Here is a 25,960-nt window from a genome sequence, read left to right as displayed (position 1 = left end):
GCTGCTTGCGCTCACCTCCTTCGTCGTCACACAAATGCAAATCGATGCGCTGACTAAAAAAGTGATAGGAAGTCTCGCGCACATCGAAAGCATTAAACATTTTCTGCGCTGTTGTTGTATGTGCTGTATCAGATTGACGATTTTGTTGTTGCGCAATTAATGCCTGATACTCGGGCAGAGTCTGTGAGGCATAACAAAAAAAAAAGAAAATGATTAATACAAAGTCAAAAGCAATTTATTTTTGTGTTCGAATAAATTAATTAGAACAACAATTAAATTAAAAAATAACCTGTAGTTTTCTAGCTGCATTCTTTTTTTGTGTTGCATGTGTCGCCGCTTTGATTAGACCCGATAAGGAATCGACAAAATGTAAGGCCGCCTTCAGCTGTGAATCGGTGAGCACCCAAAGGAGATCGTCAAGTATAAGCACCAGTCTCGAGGCTAAAAGCGTACAATCGGAAAGACGTTTTCGTAATGTGATCCGACAGCGCGCCTGATTGGTTAGCAAGCGTAATGGAGTGAGCGATTTGTCTTGTGTGGAACTGGCCTCAATGCGCACGGTTTGCCAGGAGAGCTCTTTGAAGATGAGTATGATACCTTTCTGAGGATCTTTGAGGCGGGTAAATCGTAGATCGGCGTTTGCCCATTTGGGTGTTTTCGATTCGACGCGAATGCGAGACATCTGTGGATGTTTAAAATTTAATACTTAGTTATTTTTTTTATTATTATTTGTAGCGGAAAGAAAAGTTCGGCATTTCGGAAAAAGTATATTAAGGGCCGTTTTCGCAAGCAGGTTATAAAATTTATCTGTCCTTCAAACACATTTTTTCAGAACAAAATTTGAGTTTAAAGGGCAGGTTAATTTTAAAACGTACTTGAGAAAACGGCCATAAATATGTTTTGAAACATAAAAGGTAGCTTTTTTAATGTACCAACTAAGCAGGAGCTACTAGAAGTCCTGGATCCGAGGCAGCTTGAGTTCGATAAGCGAACCGAGGGCGATTTACAATGCTTCAACCTCAACGATCAATGAAGATGAACTCCTTGACATTAGCCCAGATTAGCATAGAAGATCTGGACTAAATCATTGTTTTGGGTATTTTGGAATATCTCGATTACGAGGCCCAGATCGTGGCTTAGTGGAGACGATAAGAACTATTTATGCATTACAGAGTTCCGATACGCACATCGTCTTTAATGCGGACTAGTTTCCAGGAAATAAAACCAACGTGGCACACTCTTAGGGGCAGCAGCTGGTGGAGTAATTTCGTACGATTATATTCCCGTTGGTCATCAGCTGCGTTAAGAATTCGCACAGTATACTTATAGTGTGTCATACCAACCAGAGATGTGAGTAACTACTTTAATGCATTGTTGTTAAAGGACTTAATATCCATATTATTGGCCACAGACCAACATTGGTCTTACCAGGGCTAATACAAGAGTTACTTGACATAACTTTTGGCAATAGACAGTCCAGCTCCCTGACCCCACTATGGTGGGTTTCATCGGAACCCTCTTTGTCTATGTAGAGGTAGAATATTGCTAGGGGCAGAGGTCAAGGAAAGTCATCCCAAGAGGTATCCCAGTAATACAAACTGAAATATTTACATACCTTTAACAATAAGCTTAACATCAACCTGCCTAAAAGCAGAAATCAAGAACAGAAGTCCTGACTATATGGATTTAGAGCATAAAGTTAATCAGTTTGATTGTATTATAAAAGACAAAGGTGTAAGTTCAAAACTGGCTGGTGTCCTCGGAAACTCTAATTGCGCAGAGGGAGGTGAGCGGGATTTCCAACAAAAGTAAGCGCACATACTTAAGCGCTAGAATAGATATTCAGCTAACCTCACCAGGTTCAGTGAGGAGTTCAGGAGGTGCAAGGTAAGTAATGTTAGAACCTGCTCTGTGAGCGTATCTCCTCGTCTATTGCAGCTGCAAGACTTTACAAAGCCTTAGACAGAAGAACTTTTGTTGCCTTATACGACACAACGAACGCCCTGTTTTCCGTTCACTTTTCTATTAAATAGGAGCCAGAGTCCCGAGAATTCAGTCTATCGCCAACAGACAAAAATTTTACAAAAAAAATTAGTTTACCCGGCGCTTATAAGATTCCTTCGATCGCCCACAGCCTCTAGGTTAGATGGTATTCAACAAAAGGGAGGGGAGCTCCTGCGCTACGGGAGCACAACGACAGTTTTTCTCGCGCGCTTCAGATCGGTGGAGTTCAGGTACTCATCATTCCGAAAGTCGGAGGAAGTAACTACTCTGTGTTTAATAATTCAGGCCAACTTATTTTGTGCTGAAAGCGACGGAGAAGATTATCGACAATGAAATCAGGTCAGAGCCTCTGAAACAGGTGCATTTGCATCACAATAAGCTAGCTTGCAGGGCGGGCAGATCTAAGGGCAATGCCCTGTGCCGATTCATTACAGAGATATTCTTAAAGCGCCTTTGAGAGTTATGAAACAGTGACTTGTTCTTTCCCGTCAAAATATGTCGACAAATTTTGATGTCAAAATATGACATAGTGAAAACCAGCCTTCACTCAGTGGTTACTAACCACTGGTTAGTGGTTTCTTAAAAACAAAAATCGTGGTACAAAGTTCAATAGCACTGTTGAAATATAAATATAAATACGCCACAACAAATAGTACGAAAATGTTTTTTATTGGCAAACGCAAAAATATGACCTAAGAATTCGGGGATGCTCTATCTTTTGCTCGTACTACCGACTTTCGGTGGTTTTTTTAAGTGGTTCGAACCACTGAACCGAACCGCATCGATTTAGGGTGCCGATTGCAGCCCAGGTTAAAGAAATAACAAGTCTAGGTGTTGTTTTAGTTTTTTTTTTTAATATTTCCTTTTCCAGTAGTAAAAAAATTCAAAATCAATGCAAAGATTTATACGTAAGCACATACATACATATGCACTAGTAAAAACCCTCTAACCCACCCGATAGAGAAACGTGCATATGCACGTCATAAAACAATTACCGCAACCTAGTAATTGCCCTTCAGTTTATACAATTTTCTAGTTTTCATTTCCTACGATAGTACTTACACTTAATTGCCAAACTCCGATGAGCCCCACTTACCTGCACTGATGCCGTGAACGCTGCACTCGAGAATTTCACATTCACCGTATTCACAATGATTGTTATGCCATCTACCACCTTGTGAATGAAACTATATTTGCCCTGCGGCACCTGTGGCAGTGGTGTCGGCGCCGTTGCACCGCCGCTGCCGGCCCTGCCTCCTCCACTGCCAACGCCGCCACCCGGCGAATTTGCATCTTGATTTCTTGTGCTCGGATCACAGGTTTCAACGCTTATATTCACCTCATCCAGTGTCTATCTCGGCCAAGGTGATAACAGTTATTTTCACGTGCGAATGTATGTATGTGTGTGTGAGTCATAAAAATAGAAAATATTTAGAATCGCAAAGTCAGCAACTCAACAAAACTATTATCATCGTGTTTCTTTTTTTTATTCTTTTGCATGGACTGGTTTACTCACCAACGTTATTGGCACACTTTTCAGTTTAGTCCAGCTAATACGAAAAGACACATGATTGCACCAGGCCGATGTCAATCGCAACCATGAGGGCAACTCTAACAGCTCAGTGAGCACTGCTTCGTCCAACTGCAAATTCTTTAGGTCCCCCTCACCACGAAATGTGCTCAAATTAATTTTGTCCGATGATAAATTCTTTGTGTAGCTGCAATGGATGACACAGAAATGGAAAGTGAAAAATTTATTAGTAAATCGCAATGAAGGACTCGTAGCATTGAATTAGCAGAAATCATCCATCTTAAAAATTACGCTCTTCATTATTAGCTCTGACTTAATTGCAAACTCTTTCCGCTTTTGAGCACTTCGTGGCTCCCTGTTGTTGTTGTGCTCATCAATTGACCTGTAAAAAAACGATGTCAACTATTTCTGTGGCACAAATGTTCAACGACTCGCTTCGCTAGCTTTGTATTGTGCGACTTGCAACTAATAACTAATTGGTGTTCCTAATTGGCGTTTTTTGAGTAGCGTTGAGAAGATTTTTATTGAGTAAAGTGTTTTTGAAATATCTACGTTTTTAGTCTGCTAACAGCTGTTTAGTCTGTAAGCAGCTGTGATATTCGACCCCTTTCAGGACCATGGGCAACATAGTTCCCAATAAGCTATTCCACTCAAAAGGAGTTTGTGATTTTTTTTAGTTGTTTTTGTATCATTTACTTTTAGAATGTGATACATATTCATTAGTTATTTTTATTTAAGAAAAAAATATTTTTATCAAAATTCGAATAACGTGTCAAAATAAGACATATTTTTTTTGGAAATTCGAATTTAAAAAATATTGATTTAAGAAATTTGTTATTGTGGCTTATTAACATTCATACCTCTTCATATTTTTTGATTTCAAAATAAAAAATAAAGGTATACTTTTTTTCGGTATAGAACAATCCTAAGGCGTAAAAGAGCGTAAAAATTCCGACTTTACTTTTTCACATGCATTTTCGGACCACCCTAGTGCACAAGCTTGGTTACATCTTTCATTATTCAGTCCATAATATTTTAAAGCCATGGTCAGTGGTCAGTTTTATATGTTTTTTTTTACGAAACAATATTTTCATTTCCCAATACCAGGCGCGTTAAAATTTCGTTCAAAACCAATATTAACAAAATTTTCAATGGAAATTTTAGTAACGTATGGTCAGATAAAGTCACGTCAGATAGTTCAGCTGATTAAACAACAAGCAAAAAGGATGCCTATATTAAAAAATTTGGAAAATTAACCTTAAATGTTTATAAAAAGTTTTATACAAATAGTCTTGCCCAATTCGCAGAGTTTTGCAATTTTGCAGCCCAAGTCGAAATGCACTTCTGTTTTTTGTAACGTCACGTCAGCGCAGATGTTTACTAATATCTTTACATCTCTACTACAAACAGTACCCAAAAAGAATTTCAGTAAACGTTTTTAAAAATAACTTAAATTAAGTTTGCTATAATAAGCGTTAAATAAGCATTTTTAATATTAAGCTTATTAAAAGTTTTTTCAAATAAACCTTTAATAAGTTTTGAGAGCGAATGTTTATAAATAACTTAAACTTATAAATGAAATGTAAATGCCAACGACATGAAGTAGTAAATATAAAATTTTTTCAATCGTAAGAGACGTGTTTACGTTTTTTAAAATATATTATATATAAAAATTAAATAAAACCGATGTGGTAAAAAAAAGTCCAATCCAGGACCCGCGCTAATCAGTGGAGCATTCGAGTCTTCAAATGATAAGTTCCCCTTATCCTTTCTTAGTTTAACATTCAATTAAAAATGTATTAAATTTTTTTCAGAAAAGTTCATCAATGAGAATGGCGGCGATGAAGCGGAATATATAGCTGCATCGATGTCGCTTTTCCAATTTGCCAATAACCGCAAGTAATTGAAAGCACGCAACAAGATGTAATAATTAACTTTTTTATGCTTAATTTGTATGTGTTTTTGTGAATTTGTATGCTAAAATGTCTATTCCCTATTTATATTTTCGCGACTGTAGATGAGTCCGCCGAAAATTCGCATTTCGTTTAGTTTCTAGATGTTAAGCAATCTATGTATGAGTTTTGAATGAAATATCTTTAAATAAAGGGTTATAAAAATGTTTATGAAAAGCTTTCTTTTGAAAATGTTTAGTAAGTTTATATTCATACGCTTATAAAAAACTTTTTTTGAACCTTTATTATAAGTTTACACTTTTACGCTTATAAAAATCTTCTTTTGAACATTTATTACAAGTTTATATTTCAACGCTTATAACCAATGTTCCTTTTCGATTATATTACGCTTACTTTCAAGCGTTTTATAAACAAGAAAGCAACGTTTTGTAAGCTTAATGTTTATAATTGAAAACTTAAAAAAAACTTTCTTTAAGTTTATTTTGCTTGTTGGGTAGTAATTTTTTTACTGAATAACCTTTTGACTTTTCAAATGTTTTTTTTTTTTTACATTTACAAATACAAAATATACTTACTTAATAATAAATTTTTATTTTTATTAATAGTGCTTATTTAAGAACAGTAAAAAAAAAAACATTAGGACAAATAATGAGAATTACACTATTCGGGTAAGTTTTTCAGTGCAAGTTTAAAATTAGAACATCTAATTCGTATTTAACAGATTGCTGACATTTGATTGGCTTATCTCAAGTTTAAACCAGCTTAAACTAAGTTTAACCACAAGCAGATTTAACCCAGCACTGAAAAACTGCTCAAAGTGCTCATGAACTCCTTGTTGTTTATATAATGCCTGAGCTCCTCTTAAACAGCGAACTTATTTAAAATATTTCATTTCAGTTTATCTACACTGGAATAAGCGCAGTCAAACTTAAAATTGTTTTAAATTTGGTTTTCATATTTAGGAATCAAATTTCAAATTGAAATTAAACAATTTCAAATTGAAATTAAACAACAGACCACAATTCAGCGCGCAGTTATGGTTATGTTGGCTACTGGCGCTTGGTTTCGCCATCTTTCGCATCGCCTGCCATCGCTTAGCCGGCAGTGTTAATTTAATGAAAATATTTTTTGAGCAGGCAAAACAGTTTCAGTTTGCCCAAAGCAACGCCAATTGGAGAAGTATCAAAAATCTACACAAGTGCAGCTATGTTAGCTAATACATACGACTTTGATGAATGTGTTTGGATATCCAATAGCAAGCGCCACCCTGCTCTGACTTATTTAAAAGTCTTGTGATTAGGAATTTGGCTTATCTGAATGTACATACATATCTATGTATGTCTGTATGATTGGATAAAGAATGGTACTTCTGTTGCTTTAACATTGTTTTAACAACTGTTCGCTTTAATTGGTTTGTCAAATTCATGTAGGCGATTAGCGACATCTAAAGGAACATATGCAGATAATATACATAAACTGAGGCGAGTTAGAAACAACTGTTGGTTGTGTGTTAACTTGGATTAAAATCGGAGTTTATTACTTAGAAGGTATTTGAGAAATGGTTACTTCTTCCCTGGAAATTGAGTCTCAGCCTTCGTTGCCAAAGTCGGCAATCCTTAAGGCCAAAACACACGATTGGTGCATTTGCACAAATTTGTAAATTTTGACAGTTACACAGCGGTGTTGTTTGTAATTTTTAATATTATTATTCTCGATAAAAAATTTCTAGGCAACACCATTCTGTGACTGCTAAAATGTACAAATCTGTACTGATGCACCAATCGTGTGATTTGGCCTTTACAGTTGTGGTTTGTGATGAGTAAAAATTGGTACTTAGTTGCGAATGCTGAACCCATCAAACTCATTTCCCAAATATGATTGTGATTTTCAAAAAAAATCCAGACTGCTTCATCTGTTCGGTTTGCTCTTTGCTGAGCTGTAAGTAAGGCGAATTAATATAAGATGGTGTTACTAGATCAGCTGATTTTATGTATGCGTTTCGCCTCAGGGCTTACTTATTATATTAATTTGCCTTGGCTGTAAGCAATCAAAGGAGAAAGAAAAAAGTAAATTTCTGAGCGTTTTTCACCATGGTGGAATAATACCAGGTGAAGTAACAAGAGCGAGAAGGAAGATTTGACACTAACTTATTGGAAGTGTTCGCCCCTTAGATTTTTTTTTAAAAGGTAAAGGCCAGAAATATTAAAAAGAATTACCCTTTTTGACTACAAAAGGGGTAATAATTTGAAGTTGTTTATTTAATACATATACATACCCTGCAAGAAATCTTACTGGCAAATGACCGGTCACCTGAAGGTCAGTGCTGATGCAATAATAGGTTTGTCCCACACGAGCCCGCGTGTACACGCGGGTGACCAAAACAGCCCAGAAAGCGTTCCTCACGCTAGAAAAATGGGTAATATAGAGCGAATACGTTCCACTTTTGGATCGTGAATGTCTTCTTCTATGTGCACGAAACAGCCCGGACTTTTTTCCGGGCACAAATATGCAAAAGGGCAATTTGAAATAACAGCTGTTGTTGTTTAAATCCGAAACAAATTTTATAAAACACAAAAGTGGAAAATACCGTCGAATTTTCAGAAAATGTAGTTATTTGATCATTTTATTAGCCATATAAGATACATACACGTAAAATCATTGCCGATTTCTATATTCCAGGCACGAAATGTGGTTTTTTGCGTTCCTCACGCTCTGGGCACTTTTGGCACGTGTTGACACATTTTTGACACTTGTGAGAGAGTAACTTATTTTTACGCTCGAATTACCGGAGCAGCCCGGAAAGCGTGTGGAACAAAGCTAATGCTGCAATTTCCTCATCAGAAATTCGGGGGTAATATGAAAAACCTGACCAGTTCTTTTGTGTACATGTGACTATGTGTCCGTTATTCACATGGGGATTTTACCAGCAGTGCTAAAAGGTCTATTTTCTACTTATTTTATTACCTAAGGTTATTTTTACAATGTTTTTCTGTGTATTGGTGTATATTTTAGTGTGTTAGTGAAGAGGCCAGAAAAAAGTCCTTTTCTTGTAGGGTACATAATATTAAAAATTACTTTTGAAATATCCCTATTTGAAAAATAAAAGAGCCATTTCAATTAACTAAGCATAATTTATTATCTTTTATTCAAATTAGATATGTATGTAGAAGCTAAACAATTTTTTGGATTACGCTTGTATTTAGTATTGAAAGACAAACACTAACAGTAAAAAAGATTTTGCACAAAGAATACTTCCAAGGACTCACCGACGGATGCATAGACAAATCTTGATAATTTTATGAAGAGATGAAATTAGATACATGAAATCAGCAACGTGAATACAAAAACGCAACACGTGATATTAATGGTTTTAAGAATAAAATAAATAAATTTAAATAGGTATATATGGGAGGTTTATAAAGATTAATCGATTATACCTTTACAGCCAGTTTCACCAAATTATTTAAGTTTAATTTTCGAATTTTTGGTTTCACCAATCAATTTTTAATTTTGATTTACTTAAGTGACCTATGCTCTTCACTTAAATAAAAATTAAATCAGAATAACCACACTCAGAGGTGTTACACGTTTAATCACCTGATCATTGTGTATCTGCTGCTTACTTGTATACCAGCCCTGCTCTTACAACACAGCGTGCCAAGGCTTTCAAAAGCTCTCAGTACAAATGAAAGCTTTCGCTAGCCTAGTCTGTTTTACAACCACTTTTTACTCACTTAAATAAATAGTTTATTGAAACTGAAAATTATTTAAATGAGAATTAAATACAAAATTAAATTAAAGTTAATTTCCACTTAAATAGTTTGGTGAAACTGGCCGTAAGAACTAAATTAAAATACAGAAATATATATCGCTACCTAAAGGTGAAAAGGTACCAAGACCACTTTTTCAAAATTTAGTTTTTGATCCAGAATGACAGGTAAATCGTAACTACATCGATTTTTCGTCTCTCCTGAACAATTAAAAAAACAATGGGCTTGGCACCTTTTCACCTTTAGGTTGCGATATATTTTTTTTTAAACAATAAAAACTAAAGAGAACATTTAATAAAAAATTAAATGAAAATAAAGCAAAAATAAATAAATATTTTTTTTAATTAAATTTAAGTTAAAAAAATGTTTTTCTCTATAAAAAATAATCTAAAAATTAAATTAGAAAGAGAAAAAAATAAATCAAAAAAGAAGAAAATAGCACTTAAAAGTTTTAAAAACATACCTAATTTCATTTTTAAAAGAAAATCTAAAAATTAAAAAAACCAATTAAATTAAAAAAAGAAAAAATAAATAAAATGATTCTAAAAAATTAAATTGAATTTAAAAACTAGTAATTTTTAAGCAAAAAACAAAACCGACTTCAATTCTCATATAAAAATTTAAGATTATCGTTAATTTCCAATAATCCAATGATCGAATTTAAACCAAATTAGTATGGGACCACCTGTAAGGTAACACCTTTCCTCCAAAAAAAAAAGAATTATAGAAATCAGTTAACATGGTCCAAAGTTATGCGGTAACATACATAACAAAAAGAAAAAAATATCCGACGAATTGATAACCTTCTCCTTTTTGTAAGGTCGGTTAAAAAGAGTGAAAAGTTGTTAAGTCCAGTTTTTATGAAAACTCATGTTTTGATATAGGAAGCAAGTAAAATTAAAAATGCATCGTTTCGAAAAGGATTAATGTACTTGCCTTATTATTTCGCATTTATATGAATGAGAGGCAAATTTGCCAAGTCTAAAAGAGCCACCGAAATACCGATAAGGCCAAAATAGTACGAAATCTTTTAATAAAGATCGAATCTTCCTGATCCGTAAGAAGTTTTTCTTTGCTTTAAATACGCAAAATGTTATATTCAATGATTTGCGAAATACTTGAAGTAAATAGCGATGAGAATTCTCTCCTGTAAAATTTGTAGAAATGGACTTAGCAACTTTTCACTCTAAGCTAGCGATATTTTTCATTTTTAAATAATAAAATCTAAAAAAAAGATAACTAAACTTAAAAAGAAAAAAAAAAATTATTAAAAAGAAAATCAAATAGGTTAGGTTATTCTGGCTGTCTGACCGCCCCACATAGACTAATAGTTCCCTAGTGATACCACATGGAGATAGAGGTTTAGTTAAGTATATTCGAAGTACACATCATTTAGGATTTCAACGCTTTTTGAGAAGTTCAGTAGTGCTTGAAGCCCCAAAGCTTTGTCACGCCTTCAAGATTATTAAACTCTGGTGCTCCAAAATATTTCAATTGAGAAAATTAAATAAGTTGCTAAAAATTAAATGAAATTAAAAAAAAATTATGCTTTTTAAAAGAATAACATCTAAAAAATAAAATTAAATTAAATTAAGAAAAAAATTAAATTAAAAAAGAAAAAAGTATACCAGTTTCTAAAAATTAAACGAAATTAAAAAATATATATTTTTATTTTTAAAACTATATCTAAAAATTAAAAAAAAGCATTGAATGAAAAAAAAAAATTATTAAAAAAATATATAAGACGCGATGCCGAAGGACTCGAACTCTGATCTCTCGAATGGCACGTCTGTGTTTTGCTCACTCGGCCATTGCGCTAATGGAGCGACGCGAAGTAAATGATATACATACAATGTCAGTGCTTTCTCTCAAAACAGATTATCACTTTTGTGCTAGAATAACAAAAGTCGTTCGAACTATCTTGCCATCTGTGTTCCATTTGTCTTGCGAATGACTTTTTACTATCTTAGCCACAATTGCCGTGTTAAAAAGGCGCTAAAAGGCACACTTACCCCGCGGGAGCTACAACCATCAAGAGGCAGTAATCAGGGTATTTAATCCGTGTATTGAATTACGGGTACGGATTTCCCCGTATTTTTTACGAGTGTAGCCCAAAAAAGGAATTATTCCTTGATTTGTGGGTATCGAAATCTTAGACTCCCTTATTTGCAAATAATTATTCGCGGCCTATCTCCAACTCTCTTTTTTGCGCATTCCTCTGCTTTTACGTCTCTCGTAAGATCACAGTGTCCTGGGTTGCTATACTGTTGAGCATATTGTAGGATTTTGTGACTGCATAACAACAAAGGTACAATTTTTAGAAAGAAGTTTGTTTTTCTTTCTAGTAATTGGTCTCCAAAACCGAGTGGTCATCTTTCCCAAGAAATTTTTTCAGCCTAGGATCTAAAAAACGCGAAATAATCTGGGCCAGCGTGACTAACGTGGGAGTCCGAAAAATAAATGTGCGTGAGAACGCCCTCTTAGCACAATGTTTACACCTCGGACGGATGGGACTGTTTCGCGGTGTAAGTTGTTCAACCGGGGTAACTTCGTTTGGACAATGTGTAACTGGGTTGGTGTGCTTGTAGGTTGGGCTCATTCACAGGAAGCATTTCAGCCCTTGCGTGCAAATGTTAATCTTCTGAGATGATAAGTCACCCATTGACGGTACAGAGGGAAGTGTTGTTGCACGCATGGAGGTTGATCTACTGCATACGGATCACACCGGGGTGGCGTAGAGATTTAGGACCTTATGGAATTATTCCTGCCGCTTGTAAAGTGGCCCCACGACACGAACCACCTATTCAACTGCCCACTTAAACCCACTCAGCTAACACCCCTATCCCTTTGGTCCAAACGGGTCGAAAGAGCATGTTTCCTGGACCTAAGCTTAGTTTAGCTTAACGACAACGATTGATGGACTAGCCGATCTAGGGTGCCGATCAAATAGTTAGAGATCCAACGCTGCGTATTGATTTGTATTGTCTGCGATGCGATGTCCCCAATCAGGGTTGCATGGGTACCCTAACGAAGACTTTTGTCAGTTCGAGCGCCATGGGAACGCTATGATGGAGGCCATTATTTGAGCAATGATAACATTTAGAGCAATGGTGCTTTACATTTTTTGAACCCATACTGATTTGTGGTCGGACGTTTGTGAATTGTGAGTGGGGTAAGGAATTGAGTGTCTTGGCCGCTGCAGAGAGAGGAGCGTGATTGGCGAGATTAGTGTCCCATTGCACTGTTTCCAGATCTCTGGGATGATGCGCGTGAGCTAAGAACAGATTAAGAAGTGTTAAGCATGGAAATCCATCTGGGCCAGTGAATTTCGACGAGTTGGCTTTAGTTTACTGCATCTTCTAGGATGGGAATGTGGATGGTGAAAATGGTTATGTAATCAGGTCATCCTGGTCTTATCGACTTTCAGGGGAAGTGCAAGGAGTACACGAGCATGGACACATGTAGATCCTCTTACAATCTAGCCGAGATGGAATAAGGACCGCTTGCTCACATGGTAAATTCTTGCTTCTAAACAACAGGTGTGTGAGATTGTAAGGGATACGTCCGAACGGCTACAGAATGCTTAACATTCATTCATATTATCTATGGAGATTGAACCATTTATTTGCTGCTATATGTATATATGTATATCCTTCTAAAGAATTGGAAATTATTAAATTTCTTTCTTTGCCTCAATGCAATTTAAAACTACCCACCACCCACCACTGCAGCGCGCCACAATCCAACACTTGATGCTTTCGCTGGCGGCAGTGTTTCCACTCAACTGCTACTAACTGCTGTTCTTGACAGTACTTTAACGATAATTTAATGGTTCGCTGTCGCGTTACGCCACCAGAAAAGGAGCACGAAGCACGGAACCTTGGAAGATGCGGCGGTTGTTTGTGGTGGTGCGTTGGCGGTTTCTCAGTACAAAGGCGCCAAGGTGGTGGTTATCTGTCTCGAATTATGAAAAAAAAACGTTGCATGGTTGTCAGCCGCAAGGAGGAGTACTCAACCTTAGACGAGAGCAGGAGTGTGTAGCTCAGGCGTAGCTACCCTGCAGGGAAACCGCGGACTAGTGAATCAAATTTCTAGTTCCGTACTAGGTCTTTATCGCCAAAAAGGAACTAGTCCGATAGGAACTATATCCCCACCAGTCCAAAATCGGCGAAAAGTGGTACTTTTAAGACTCTAATTTTTTCAGTTTTTTTCACTTCAAATCTATATCTAAAGTGACGAATTTAGAAATGGTTCGGAACTATAGAAAAAGGGATGCAGAACGAACTAGATCCCATTTGTCGAATTTAGAACTATTTCGGAACTATCGAATAAGGGATGCAGCGGGGGACTTGTTTACTTTACATAGATGTGTTCGGCGGCTTTTTCGTTCAAATACGCTTCTATTCTGTGCTTCGCAGATGCTATTTCATAGTTTGGTAATACAAAACAAAGCTTTGTGTTAACATATTAACATCTTGGGGCCATCTGGAATCTAACCAATAACAGCGAGCACCTCTGCAAAGTCAGCTACAGTAAGGTAAGTAAACGTATATTTCTTATAATCATTCAAACAAATTAAATTTCAAATTGAAAAAACGTTTCTTTGAAAATAATGTAAAATCGCACACGCAAGAACCGAAAAGATTGAAAAATCATGATACTTTTTTCTTTCGTCTGTCGATTTTAGAACTCGTTCGGAACTATAGAATTTAGGACTAGTTCGGAACTATCGAAAAAGGTATGCAGCGGGGGGCAATTGACACTTCCTAGGACATCGCCATGTTAAATTCGCCAGTTGCTTGCATGCAAAAGAGATTTATCGCGAACCAGTACTGGGTCTAAATGTACTAGAAGCGCCCCAGTTCAGAACTAGAGATTTTCCCCACAGGGTAAATGCACGTGTATGTGTGCCTGTGTGTGGTGTTGTTCGCCTGTTTGTGCGAGCCAGAAACTTGAAGCGGCACTGCAGCTATTAAAGTAGACCGCAATTGCAGTTTGCAACCAGTTGAATGTTAACAACGTGTCAATAAAAATAAAATAAAATAAATGCAGTGTCTGAATCCTTTTCGCTTCGCTCGTTCGCAGGCTTTTACATAACTTTTCGTTTGCATTTGCCTTAGTTGTTGTTGTTTGTGTTTTAAGATGTTTTTTTTATTAAATTATAACTTGGTGACCTAATTCAATTATGATTAGAATTTGTTGTTGTTTGCTTTCTTATTAAAATCTGTTAAAAGTTTTAAGCTTGCACACGAAAGAATTAAAAAAAAAATAAAAATTGTAGTGAGCTTATAGGCGCGTGGGACATGTATTAGGACGAACTAAGTTTTTTAATATTTATTATTCGTATATTTTTTCACTTTGCAAGTTACATACCTATGTTTGTATGTATTCAAGTTCCAGTTTGCTAGTAGAATAAAACATAGATTCTGTGCGTCAAAGTTATGCGTACTAAAGCAATAGCCATATAAAAGCCTTGGTATCAACAAAATATCCGGCGGATTTGTAATTTCATTATTAGCTTCAAGCTATTATGTTAATTCAGGCTTGGATAATTCACAACTAAAATATTGTATTGTACACTCAGTTGACTATTTATTTTCATATTATTTAATTTCAACTATTTTCTAACAAAAAAAAAATATCGTTCATTCTATAGCAAACACCATACAAATCTACATTTCAAACTTTGTGCAAAAAATATAGAAATTCAGCGAATTTTCACCAAATATTTTACACTCTTTTTTAAGAATTTTTGGCAAAGTTTTTCGTATGCAGTAAATTGTAAAATAGTGCCTTAAAGGGTTCATATGAGCAGATCTCACGAGCTGTTTTTTAGAGCCACTCCCTTCTCTCCAGAAACAAGTACAACCAAAAATAAATCAATTATTTCAACAATGTTAGCCTTAAAACGAGCCCGAAAGAACAACTGGTACGATGAGGAGTGTAGGGAGCTGCAGAGAAAAAAGATGCCGCCTACAGGGCCACTCTGCGATCGGGCGCAACGCGCGCTATGTGGGACCGCTATAGGGATCTGAAGAGGGAAGCGAGACGTATTTGCCGCAATAAGAAGAGAGAGGCCGAAATACGTGAGTGCGAAGAGCTTGAAATGCTGAGCGACAGGAAGAATGCCCGAAAATTTTACCAGAGAGTTAGGCGACTTACGGAAGGCTTAAAGACCGGGGCGTACGCCTGTAAGAACAATAATGGCGACCTAGTAACTGATGTCCAGAGCGTACTTAAATAATGGAGGGAACACTTTTCCGCCCTACTAAATGGTAGCAGCACGGAAAGTTGCGGAGAACAACCCGAGCCCGCAGTCGATAATGACGGAGTCGACGTTCCACCGCCTGACTATGACGAGGTACGTACAGCAATAACGCGGGGTTTCAGACAGGGCGACTCCCTTTCATGTGACTTCTTTAATCTGATGTTGGAGAAGATAATAAGAGCTGCAGAACTGAACCGCTCAGGAACAATTTACTACAAGAGCGTGCAATTGCTGGCCTAGGCCGATGACATCGACATCATCGGTAACAAAAACTGCGAAGCCTGTTCTGCCTTTTCCAAGTTGGATAGGGAAGCAAAGCGAATGGGTCTGGTGGTAAACGAGGATAAGACGAAGTATCTCCTGTCATCAAACAAACAGTCAGCACATTCGCGCCTTGGCACCCATGTCACTGTTGACAGTTACAATTTCGATAAAGTAGAGAATTTAGTTTACTTGGGAACCAGCATTAACACCGATAATAATGTCAGCATTGAAATCCAACGTAGAATCACTCTTGCCAACAAGTGCTACTTTGGACTGAGTAGGCAATTCAGGAGTAAAGTCCTCTCTCGACGTACGAAAACCACGCTCTATAAGTCTCTCATCATGCCCGTGCTGGTATATGGCGCAGAAGCATGGACAATGACAACATCCGATGAGGCGGCTCTTGGAGTGTTTGAGAGAAAGATTTTGCGGAAGATTTACGGGCCTTTACACGTTGGCGACGGCGAGTACCGCAGACGATGGAACGATGAGCTGTATGAGCTTTACAACGATATGGACATAGTGGAGCGAATTAAAATACAGCGGCTCCGCTGGCTTAGTCATGTCATTCGAATGGACACCGACGCTCCAGCTCTTAAAGTATTCAACTCGGAACCCGCTGGTGGTAGCAGAGGAAGAGGGAGGCCCCCACTGCGATGGAAAGATCAGGTGGAGAAGGACTTGGCTTCACATGGCGTTTCCAATTGGCGTCAGTTGGCACAGAGGAGAAACGACTGGCGTGCTTTGCTGAACTCGGCCAAAATCGCTTAGGCGGTTACAGCGCCAAAAAAGAAGAAGAAGCCTTAAAACGTTTATTTAGGCGAAAAAGTGTCGAAATTACTAATTTTTTCTTTGTCACTCGAAAAAATCATAATTATTTTTTTTTATAACTTTGGGAAGTTTTCAAATAAAATGTTCATATTAGAGGCAATTAAATTTGGCATCATATACAACGTACATGTGAAGTTTCGAGAGTGTGCGACCAAATTTAAAAAAAAAGATGGTAGGCTTCAGAATGTCTGTCGCAGATATTGCGTAATTTTTTCATTTTAAAAGTTTAAGTTGCTTCAAATTTGTACATTAAACGGTGAAGCTGTTCTTGCCAAAACGAATGATCCAGAGTAGGGCTGTGCGATTAATTGATTGTTCAAAATTTTAATTAAATAATCATATTCGATTACTCGAGCAATTTGGTTAATCAGTAATCAGTTATTCGGTTAATCAATTACTCGAGTAACCAATGATTAAAATATGATTACTCAAAAAAATTTATTTTGCTCGTTAAAAGAGTTTGCTTTGGAAGATGCTTATTTTCTTGTTTACAATCTGTAAATGAAAAAAAAATATTTCATTTCAATTTTTGAAAACAGAAACGTTGTTTTCAAAGTATCAAGGAACTTCAACTACTTTATATGTAAAGAGTACTTTGAAATGTTGATTTCTCATTTTACTCATAATGTTGAAGTCTTAAAGCAAATTACTCAAATATTTTTGTTTTTTGTTAGCCAAAATCTTGATTACTCGAGTAACTGAACTTTTGGGTAATCGAGTAATCATAATTTTCAATTAATCGAACAATTGAGTTATTTAATTTATGATTAATTAAAATTTTGAATAACCAATTAATCACACAGCCCCAATATACATATACATATATTCGTCAAGAATACTGTAGAAAAATAGTCCATGCCAATCCGTCTGATTTGTTCGCGCAGTATTTTGCCACTTATGTCGCACAAATCAGATCGCACTTGAACTTCGGCGTGTAAAAGCTTAAACAGACGGCAGCGTTGATCGGGATTAACTGGGACTTAATCCGGATCAACTGCAGTTAATTCCCGAGTTGATCCGGATCAACGCTTCCGTCTGTTTAAGCTCTAAGCATGAGCGATGAAGCGGATGATGCGGTTGCGTGTTTTCTTATTTATGCGTGAAAAACAAAATAAAAAAGCATATCAACGAAGAAAGGGGACGAGTGAAATGTTTTTAAATAGAAAAAAATATATATATATTATTTTCTCTAGATGACAAGAGAGGAGCAGAAGCATTGTTTGTCCTCCGTTTGCTCATTGTTAGGTAGAATATCTTTCTCCGCTTTATACATACAAAGCATCTAGATATGGAGAGCCTTGAAAATATGCGAAAACAAATATGTACTACACCCCGCGACAAAAGATAGCACATCAACATTTTTACCATATTTGACTAAATTTCCTTTGGCTAATTTTAAGGTTCATTATTTGTGTATGAATTATAGCTCTTTATCTAGCAAATACCAAATAAATCCAAATTTCCGACATTGTACAAAAATTATAAAAATTCAACAAAATTTTTATCCCAATTTCATGCATTTTAATTTTAATTTCTAGAATAATTTTTGGTATGCAGTTTTTTAGCTTATTAAATTCTAGTATAATAAAGTGTAAGTTTTAAGTTGCTAAAAAATCGCGTTGATTTTTGATAATTTTTTTTTTCTGACGGTGTTATGCACTCTTTTCCATATAAAAAATTAATTTGTATGGAAGAAAATGAGTGATACCGTCAGCAAAAAAAAAAATTATCAAAAATCAACGCGATTTTTTGGCAACTTAAAACTCGCACTTTGTTATACTAGAATTTAATAAGCTAAAAAACTGCACACCAAAAATTATCAAAAATCAACGCGATTTTTTAGCAACTTAAAACTTACACTTTATTATACTAGAATTTAATAAGCTAAAAAACTGCATACCAAAAATTATTCTAGAAATTAAAATTAAAATGCATGAAATTGGGATGAAAATGTTGTTGAATTTTTATAATGTTTGTACAAAGTCGGAAATTTAGATGTATATGGTATTTGTTAGATATATATTTATATATGTAAAAATAATGAACCTTAAAAAAATCAAAAGAAAAGTAGTCAAAACTGGTAAAAATGTTGATGGGCTATTTTTTGCCGCGGAGTGTATATACAAACATAAAATTAACAAAGAACTCAAACATTTTTTACCGACTTCAAAAATCAATTCGGCGGAATATGTCTGCTTTTTTTATGTATGCATAACTTTAGACCACGTGAACCGATTTCAACAATTTTTTTTTTTCGGAAAGATGGTACCTCAATGGTCGTCCAGTTATCTTCGATCATTGGATCATGAAAAAATTAACGGTAAGTACTCCTAAATTTGTATATGAGAATTGAAGTCGGTTGTGTTTTTTGCTTAAAAATGACTTGTTCTGCAAACACAAGATGCGCTCAACTTTCAAAAGTAATAAAAAATGTTTAAAAGAGTTTTAATGCTCATTTTCCTCGATTTCTGGTTTCTGATTTTCAATGGAGATGATTTTTCATGATTGCCTAATTTTTTTCATATTTCGAGTACCGAATTCGAAGTTAGCAAAATAAAATCTTCGAATCCGCTTGTTAAGTACATATCTGTGGTAAACTCTTTTAGGCTGTAAAGTGTAAAAAAAGTAAGTGAGAATGCTTTGCATATTTTTAGGACAATGTTTTCATTAGCAGTCAAACTTTTAAGATATCTCAAGAAAAACGAAAAATTCATATAAAATGACTGCACGAGTTGTGATTTTTACTTTTTTTTTAGTATATATAACGCAAGTTTTCATTTAAATAAAAGTTCTTTATGCAAAACTGAATATAATGCATTATCTAAGATAATGTGCCACCAATTTCGACCAAAAACACGTTCTTATCGAACAATGTAACAACTCGTGAGATTTGCTCATATCGTTAGTATGCTATGGAAAGGGCGTAACTTACATAGTCGCTGACGGGTTGTAAGGGCATTGAAATTGCGGTTAATTAGCCGTATATTCGGTGATAAAATAGATTTTGGGCAATTTTTTGTTTTCAAGATAGTTGCAAAAAACCAAAGCATTCGCACGGAAGAATTCAATGGGAATAATTTTAGAATGTCGTTTTTTTTACGCACTATCTAGTGTAAACCACATTTCACCGGCTGACGTTTTCGTAAGCAAAAACTTGCGCGAAACCAGCAAAAGAGAGGAGAACTCGAGAGCGAACTCTTATTGAACTTGTAAATTTTTATTCTGAATTTTACTTCATTTCTACTGGATTAGGTTTTACTAGTAACTATTTGTCAGTAAGAAAACCAGCTGGTGGCACCATGCTTAGTGCAGTTCACACTAACAGAAAAATTCTTTGTGGGACTTTTGTAGTTAACATTTACAAGTTAAACCTATTTTAATATATATCTTGTTAGTTTCTCTCATTGGGAGCAAATGTTGACTTACTGTCATAAATTTGGTTACTGGCAAATTCTGGATAGTTCTTAACTGGGGAGTACAAAAACACGACTAATGTCTCTTAAAAATTGTTCTGATTTTACCCAAAGATTAATACTAATTATTAAAATCTTAGTCACTGTCGCATGAAAATTTGTTCCTATCATGCATAGTAAAAACTTGCAGTAATTTGTAATTGCCTTGTTCCTTGTGCATTTTTTTACTCTTTGTACCCTTAGAGATCAAAAGACAATGTTTATCTGCCCTTCAAACACAATCTTTCAGAACAAAATTTATGTTTAAACGGCAGATAAATTTTAAAGTAAGTTGCTAAAAAAAATTTAATTTCATTAACTTTTAATATTGTCTGTGGTGGACCTTCTGGTGGAAATGCCTATATTCGGACTATCTTTATTGGTCAAAATCCAACCCGGATACAACTAGCATAGAAGGCATTAGCGCACACAAGGGGTGGGTTTTGGTGTTATAACTTCCTCCCCGCCCCTCCTCCCGCCCCTTAAAGCTAATAATCCCAAATACAAACTGTATCTTAAAGCTATAATTCAGCTCTCAGGAAAAATCTCAAGAAATACTTGTTTTATTTCTGTTGCTTGAAAAAGCACTTTGCTTTTGCTGTAAATTTACTTGAAGATATATGTAAATATACAAGCACTTTTTTCTTGAGATCTGCAAACTGATTTAAGAAATTTTGATTAAGGAAAATTTCTTTTACATTTCTTGTGCGTCATTTTATATGCGTCTTTCGTTTTTCTTGAGAGCTATTAAAAGTTTAAATGCGAATGAAAACATTGTCCTAAAAATAAGCAATGCATAATCACCTACTGTTGTTTTTTACGCTTTACAGCCAAAAAGAGTTTACCAAAATGAGCTATGTACATGCATAATGAAAATACAAGTTCAGTTAATTTTTTCGGTATTCGAAATATTAAAAATATTAGGCAATCGTGAAAAATCACCAAATCCATCGAAAGCCAGCACCAGGATTCCAGCATTTGCTATCACTAATTTTGATCACTAAAAATCTCCAAAAGAATAGCAGGTACGCCTAAAAACACGCAACATATAGTTACATGCCCCTCATACCACCAAATTTGGTTGATTACACGTTACAGTTATTACTTTTCCATTCAGTATACATTTAGGCCCACTGCTTTTCATTAAGAGAATTCTGGCGACAAAAATTTTGCGTAGCGATTGTCAGATTTCCAGAAATCGGGGAAAATTAACATTAACAGGCAGTTTCACCAGATTCATTTAAGTGGAAATTAACTTTAATTTAATTTTTTATTTAATTCTCATTTAAATTATTTTCAGTTTCAATAAGCTATTTATTTAAGCGAGCAAAAAGTGGTTGTAAAACAGACTAGGCCAGCGAACGCTTTCATTTGTACTGAGAGCTTTTGAAAGCTTTGGCACACTTTGTTGTAAAAGCAGGGCTGGTATACAAGTAAGCAGCAGAAACACAATGATCAGGTGATTAAACGTGTAACACCTCTGTGTGTGATTTTGATTTAATTTTTATTTAAGTGAAGAGCATAGGTCACTTAAATCAAACTTAAAAACAAATTAAAATGGATTGGTGAAACCAAAAATTCGAAAATCAAACTTAAATGAATCTGGTGAAACTGGCTGTAAAACTTATTTTTTTTTTATTATTGTTGTTTCCGACAGGGTGGGTGTATGATGTATTTTGGAACAAATTTCCGTCATCCCTTGTCAAATTTGAGATGACGGAAATTCGTTCCAATATACATCAAACATTAAAACTGTTTCTTAACATTTTGTATTACTTTGATAGTTGAGCGCATCTTGTGTTTATAGAACTTTTTATTAAACAAGTAATTTTTAAGCAAAATTCACAACGTCTTCAATTCTCATGTACAAACTTAGGAATACCGTTAATATTATCATGATCCAATGATCGAATCTAAACCAAATTACGGGACGACCCTTGAGGTACCATCTTTCCGATAAAAAAAAAAAGAATTGTTGAAATCGGTTCACGTGGTCCAAAGTTATGCGGTAGCATACATAAAAAAAGAAAATATATTCCGACGAATTGATAACCTCCTCCTGTTTTGAAGTCGGTTAAAAATGTTTGAGTTCTTTGTTAATTTTATGTAAATAAAGTGCAATTTATAAAACTTTAAAAAGTTTATTTATTTATTACATACTGTACATAAAACTTGCATAAATGTATTTTAAATAGCACATTATCTGAAGCGAATTTTCAGAAGTATAAACCCGTTAACCGATTTCTATAGTTCTTTTTTTTTTAAGGAAAGGTGTTACCTCACAGGTGGGTCCATACCAATTCGGTTTTAATCTGATCATTGGGTCATGAAGAAATTAACGATAATCTTAAATCTGTATATTAGAATTGCAGTCGGTTTTGTTTTTTGTTTAAAAATTACTTGTAAATAATCAACTTTATGTTTTAGAAACATGTACATTTTGATGAGAACTATCACAAAATATATATATTTATATTGAACTTCGCACTACAACTATTGCACTTAATCTATAGCAGGCCTATCATCAATTCCCTCGGAGATCCCGACGTTGTCACTATCATGAATTCCGTCGTGATCACGAAATTCTCCCGCAAATTCGAATTTCGTGAGAATGGTATCACTGATTTCGAGTTATTTTATTTTGTTTTATTTTATTTTGATTTATTTTATTTTGATTTAGAATTAATAACCATAAACAGACAAAAACCAAAAGCAGCACTAACTACGAATTCGTCGGAATTGCTGATAGCATTTCTCCCGAATTTATGACGGAAGATTTTTTTCACGACGGGAGTTCACTCGGAATCTGTGATAGGCCTGTAAAATACTAGATCTTAAACAATCCCAGACTAGCAGCCCTATTCCCACAACACTGACAAAATTCATCGTTGCCTATTGTAACAATTTATGCGCCTAAAACACAATATCAACATTGTTTCGCCGTTTTTCGCGTACTCAGTAGGTCAGAACAAAAACCATGACAATGGTCACCATTATAGTTTAAAATAAATTTGCGGCATAGTATTAGGCGCAGTAGTAAAGACAATAGTCAGCCGCTGTTGGCGTGGGAATAGGGCCGTAGGTTTTGTTGTGCACTAGTATTCTAATAAATAGAAATATTTTATGTACATATGTATGCATCATATCGGGTAGCTACCTAACCATAACAGCCTTTCTTGTCTAGGCCTTAAAATATCTTTAACGAGATACACTAAATCTCAGGCAGCAGGTGTCACATGGACAAAGAAATACAAAAGAAGGCATGAGTTACTTGAGGAATATGTAGTCGACACAGCGTCGCTTGGCTTGGCACTATAGTAACAGCAGCCTGCAGCTATAACCAAGACCACCGATATACACACACGTATGAATGCAATATGATGGGTGTTGGCGGGCAGGTAAACCATAAAACGTGAAAGGAAAAGCCAAACTAATGACGTTTTCTTTTCTATTGAAAAATGTTGCCTTCTCAGTGCCCTATAGGCATAAATAGTAAGGAGAGGGCAATGAAAAAACGCCATAAAATCAAAAAAAAATATACATTTAACCATTATTTCTTTCTTGATGTGGGCGACTTTGGGTACTGAAAAATCAATTGACTAGTGTATACGCATACACTTTTTATGCATTCTATGCAGTACCTTTTAATGAAAGATGACTTCTTAATGGTGCATGCATATTTATGTACACACCTGGATATTTTGTAGTACATAATAGCTTATTAATATTTACTCACATAGAAAGGTGCTTCAGTAGTTGATTTTTAATCAGCGACACCATCTTCAAGCTATACTAATCGTACTCGTCACACTGGCACTATGAAGATTTCGAGGTGCAATACTTATCACTTTACTGTATCATTGCATTTTATTTAATTTTTTTTCGCACTTTTACTTTATCAACAGCAACAGCTTTAACTGATTAGCACAGCCTTTTTCACTTTTTGCTGCGTTGGAATTTTTCTTTGCTTTTTCTGTACTCCACAATGAAAACTGTGCGATGCACAAAATTTTTCTTTATTACTTCATTTTGACTACGTTGAACACATTTTCAAACACACATAGTACACAACTCGTGGCTGCTGAAATTGTTAACAATTTCTTTTTATAATATTCCTGAGTAATTTTATGATTTTTTTTACAAATCACGACTTTTTAACAACCTTCACCATACAGTTTTTGCAATTTTTTGTATTTATTATCGTACCGAAGCGGATGACAAATGCACCCAGTTTGTCCAATTGGATTTTAGCAAGAGTGCTGTCAAATTCTATCTGACACAAGGGATTTCGGTGGATTATGGATAGTGCTGCCAGGCAGGTGTTGTTTAAGGAGGTAACTACTGTAGAATATGGGTTTGTTTACACCGGACACAAATACGTCATTTATGATAAGAAATTCCGCATTTACAAAAACGTGAATGTACTTGCTCTGGTTATAGAAAGCCATAACGAAATTCGTTTTTTGCATTTGGGGAAAGTAAAAATTCTATCAAAAATATTAATAAGTTACTAAGGGCCGTTTGCACCATGTCTAGTTAACGCTAACTGGAGGTACATCCTTCAGTTAAGCATGTTAACTGCTTTATCGATCACATGTTATATCGTCGGTCCCTACGAAGAGTAGCACATTTCACTATTCGCGTGGAAGACTAGCACATTTCACTATTAGCGTGGAAGACTAGCACATTTCATTATTCGCGTCGAAAAGTAGCACATTTCAGATTTTTGCGTGGAAGAGTAGCACATTTCGTTATTTGCGTGGAAGACTAGTACATTTCAGATTTTTGCGTGGAAGACTAGCACATTTCAGATTTTTGCGTGGAAGAGTAGCACATTTCGTTATTTGCGTGGAAGACTAGCACATTTCAGATTTTTGCGTGGAAGAGTAGCACATTTCGTTATTTGCCTGGAAGACTAGCACATTTCAGATTTTTGTGTGGAAGAGGGATACGCAAGGCAGTTCATATAAGGTTGTAGCAGCCGTTAAAAAAAAAAAGTTACATAAATATGTATGTTTATACTATAATTATTTTTCTTCGGTCATGCTGAAAGTTTAGTGTTGTATATGGAGCCTTTTGGCCGGTTATTACAAGTAAAATAAACGTTTATTTTTCCTCCTACACCTTTCGACATTCGCGTCTTTCTCAGGGAATCTTTATTTATAAATAAATACGAAAAAAACATATACATACAGTATCATATCAAGAACACCCCGTTTCAAAGTGATATTATTTATGTTATGTTTATTTATTTACTTAAAAAACCTTCAATTAAAATAAAGTTAATTCTCTTAAAAAAATCCATATTGGCCCAAGTTTAAAGCCCAGGAGAATACTAAAAAAACTCAACAAATTTTCAACAACGCAAACGCAAATTAAATATTTTCCTTCGAAGAACTGTCCAAATATTTTCATTGGCAAAAAATTAAGATATCACATGTACGGAAAATGACAATAAAAAATAGCAAAAATCAAGTAGACATGGCAGTAAAATACGACTTTATGCAAAGCGAGGAGAAGTTGAACCTAATGAAAAAAAATGTTCAATGGTCAACCATGAAACACTGTGAATTGCCTAAAGCTTACAAGGGAAAAATACCTTAAAAAAAAAGAAAAGTGGATGATATTCAACAAATGATTAGTAAACGGTATATACCGTCTGAATTTCATGATTTTCATAATACAATTAAAGAAATATAGAATAAACGTTTGAATTTTCAATATATATTATGCTTTTCTGATTTACTTTAAACCGGAGACGTGCAGTTTTCGCGGCTTAACAATCTGAAATATGCTACTCTTCCAAGCGAAAATCTGAAATGTGCTAGTCTTCCACGCAAAAATCTGAAATGTGCTAGTCTTCCACGCAAATAACGAAATGTGCTAGTCTTCCACGCAAAAATCTGAAATGTGCTAGTCTTCCACGC

The 25,960-nt window shown here is 35.2% G+C and overlaps 1 protein-coding gene across 11 annotated transcripts in view; it reads right to left on the bottom strand.

Annotated features, from left to right (window-relative positions):
• The window catches only part of LOC118740679 (troponin C-like), a 104,228-nt gene extending 79,919 nt beyond the window's left edge, over positions 1 to 24,309 (bottom strand). For 7 of the 11 annotated variants that reach the window (XR_004993175.1, XR_004993176.1, XR_004993177.1 and 4 more), the window contains exons 1-5: positions 23,770 to 24,309; positions 3,521 to 3,722; positions 3,101 to 3,355; positions 290 to 682; positions 16 to 181 (exon numbers count right to left, since the gene is read on the bottom strand). Coding sequence is in view for 6 of the 11 variants with exons in the window: in XM_036472303.1 (XP_036328196.1) it covers positions 16 to 181; positions 290 to 682; positions 3,101 to 3,355; positions 3,521 to 3,722; positions 23,770 to 23,813 (1,060 nt within the window). In the remaining 5 variants the exon portion in view is untranslated. The remainder of the gene's footprint in view (positions 1 to 15; positions 182 to 289; positions 683 to 3,100; positions 3,356 to 3,520; positions 3,723 to 23,769) is intronic. The other 4 variants (XM_036472298.1, XM_036472299.1, XM_036472302.1 and 1 more) reach the window with 1 other exon arrangement.
• Between the last annotated feature and the right edge of the window lie 1,651 nt (positions 24,310 to 25,960).

The sequence above is a fragment of the Rhagoletis pomonella genome, unplaced genomic scaffold, assembly GCF_013731165.1.
Source record: "Rhagoletis pomonella isolate Grant_MI unplaced genomic scaffold, Rhpom_1.0 Rhpom_scaffold_00006, whole genome shotgun sequence".
In the NCBI taxonomy this organism is placed as follows: domain Eukaryota; kingdom Metazoa; phylum Arthropoda; class Insecta; order Diptera; family Tephritidae; genus Rhagoletis; species Rhagoletis pomonella.
Note: the sequence above shows the minus strand (reverse complement) of the source record. Positions and strands in the feature narration are given on the sequence as shown.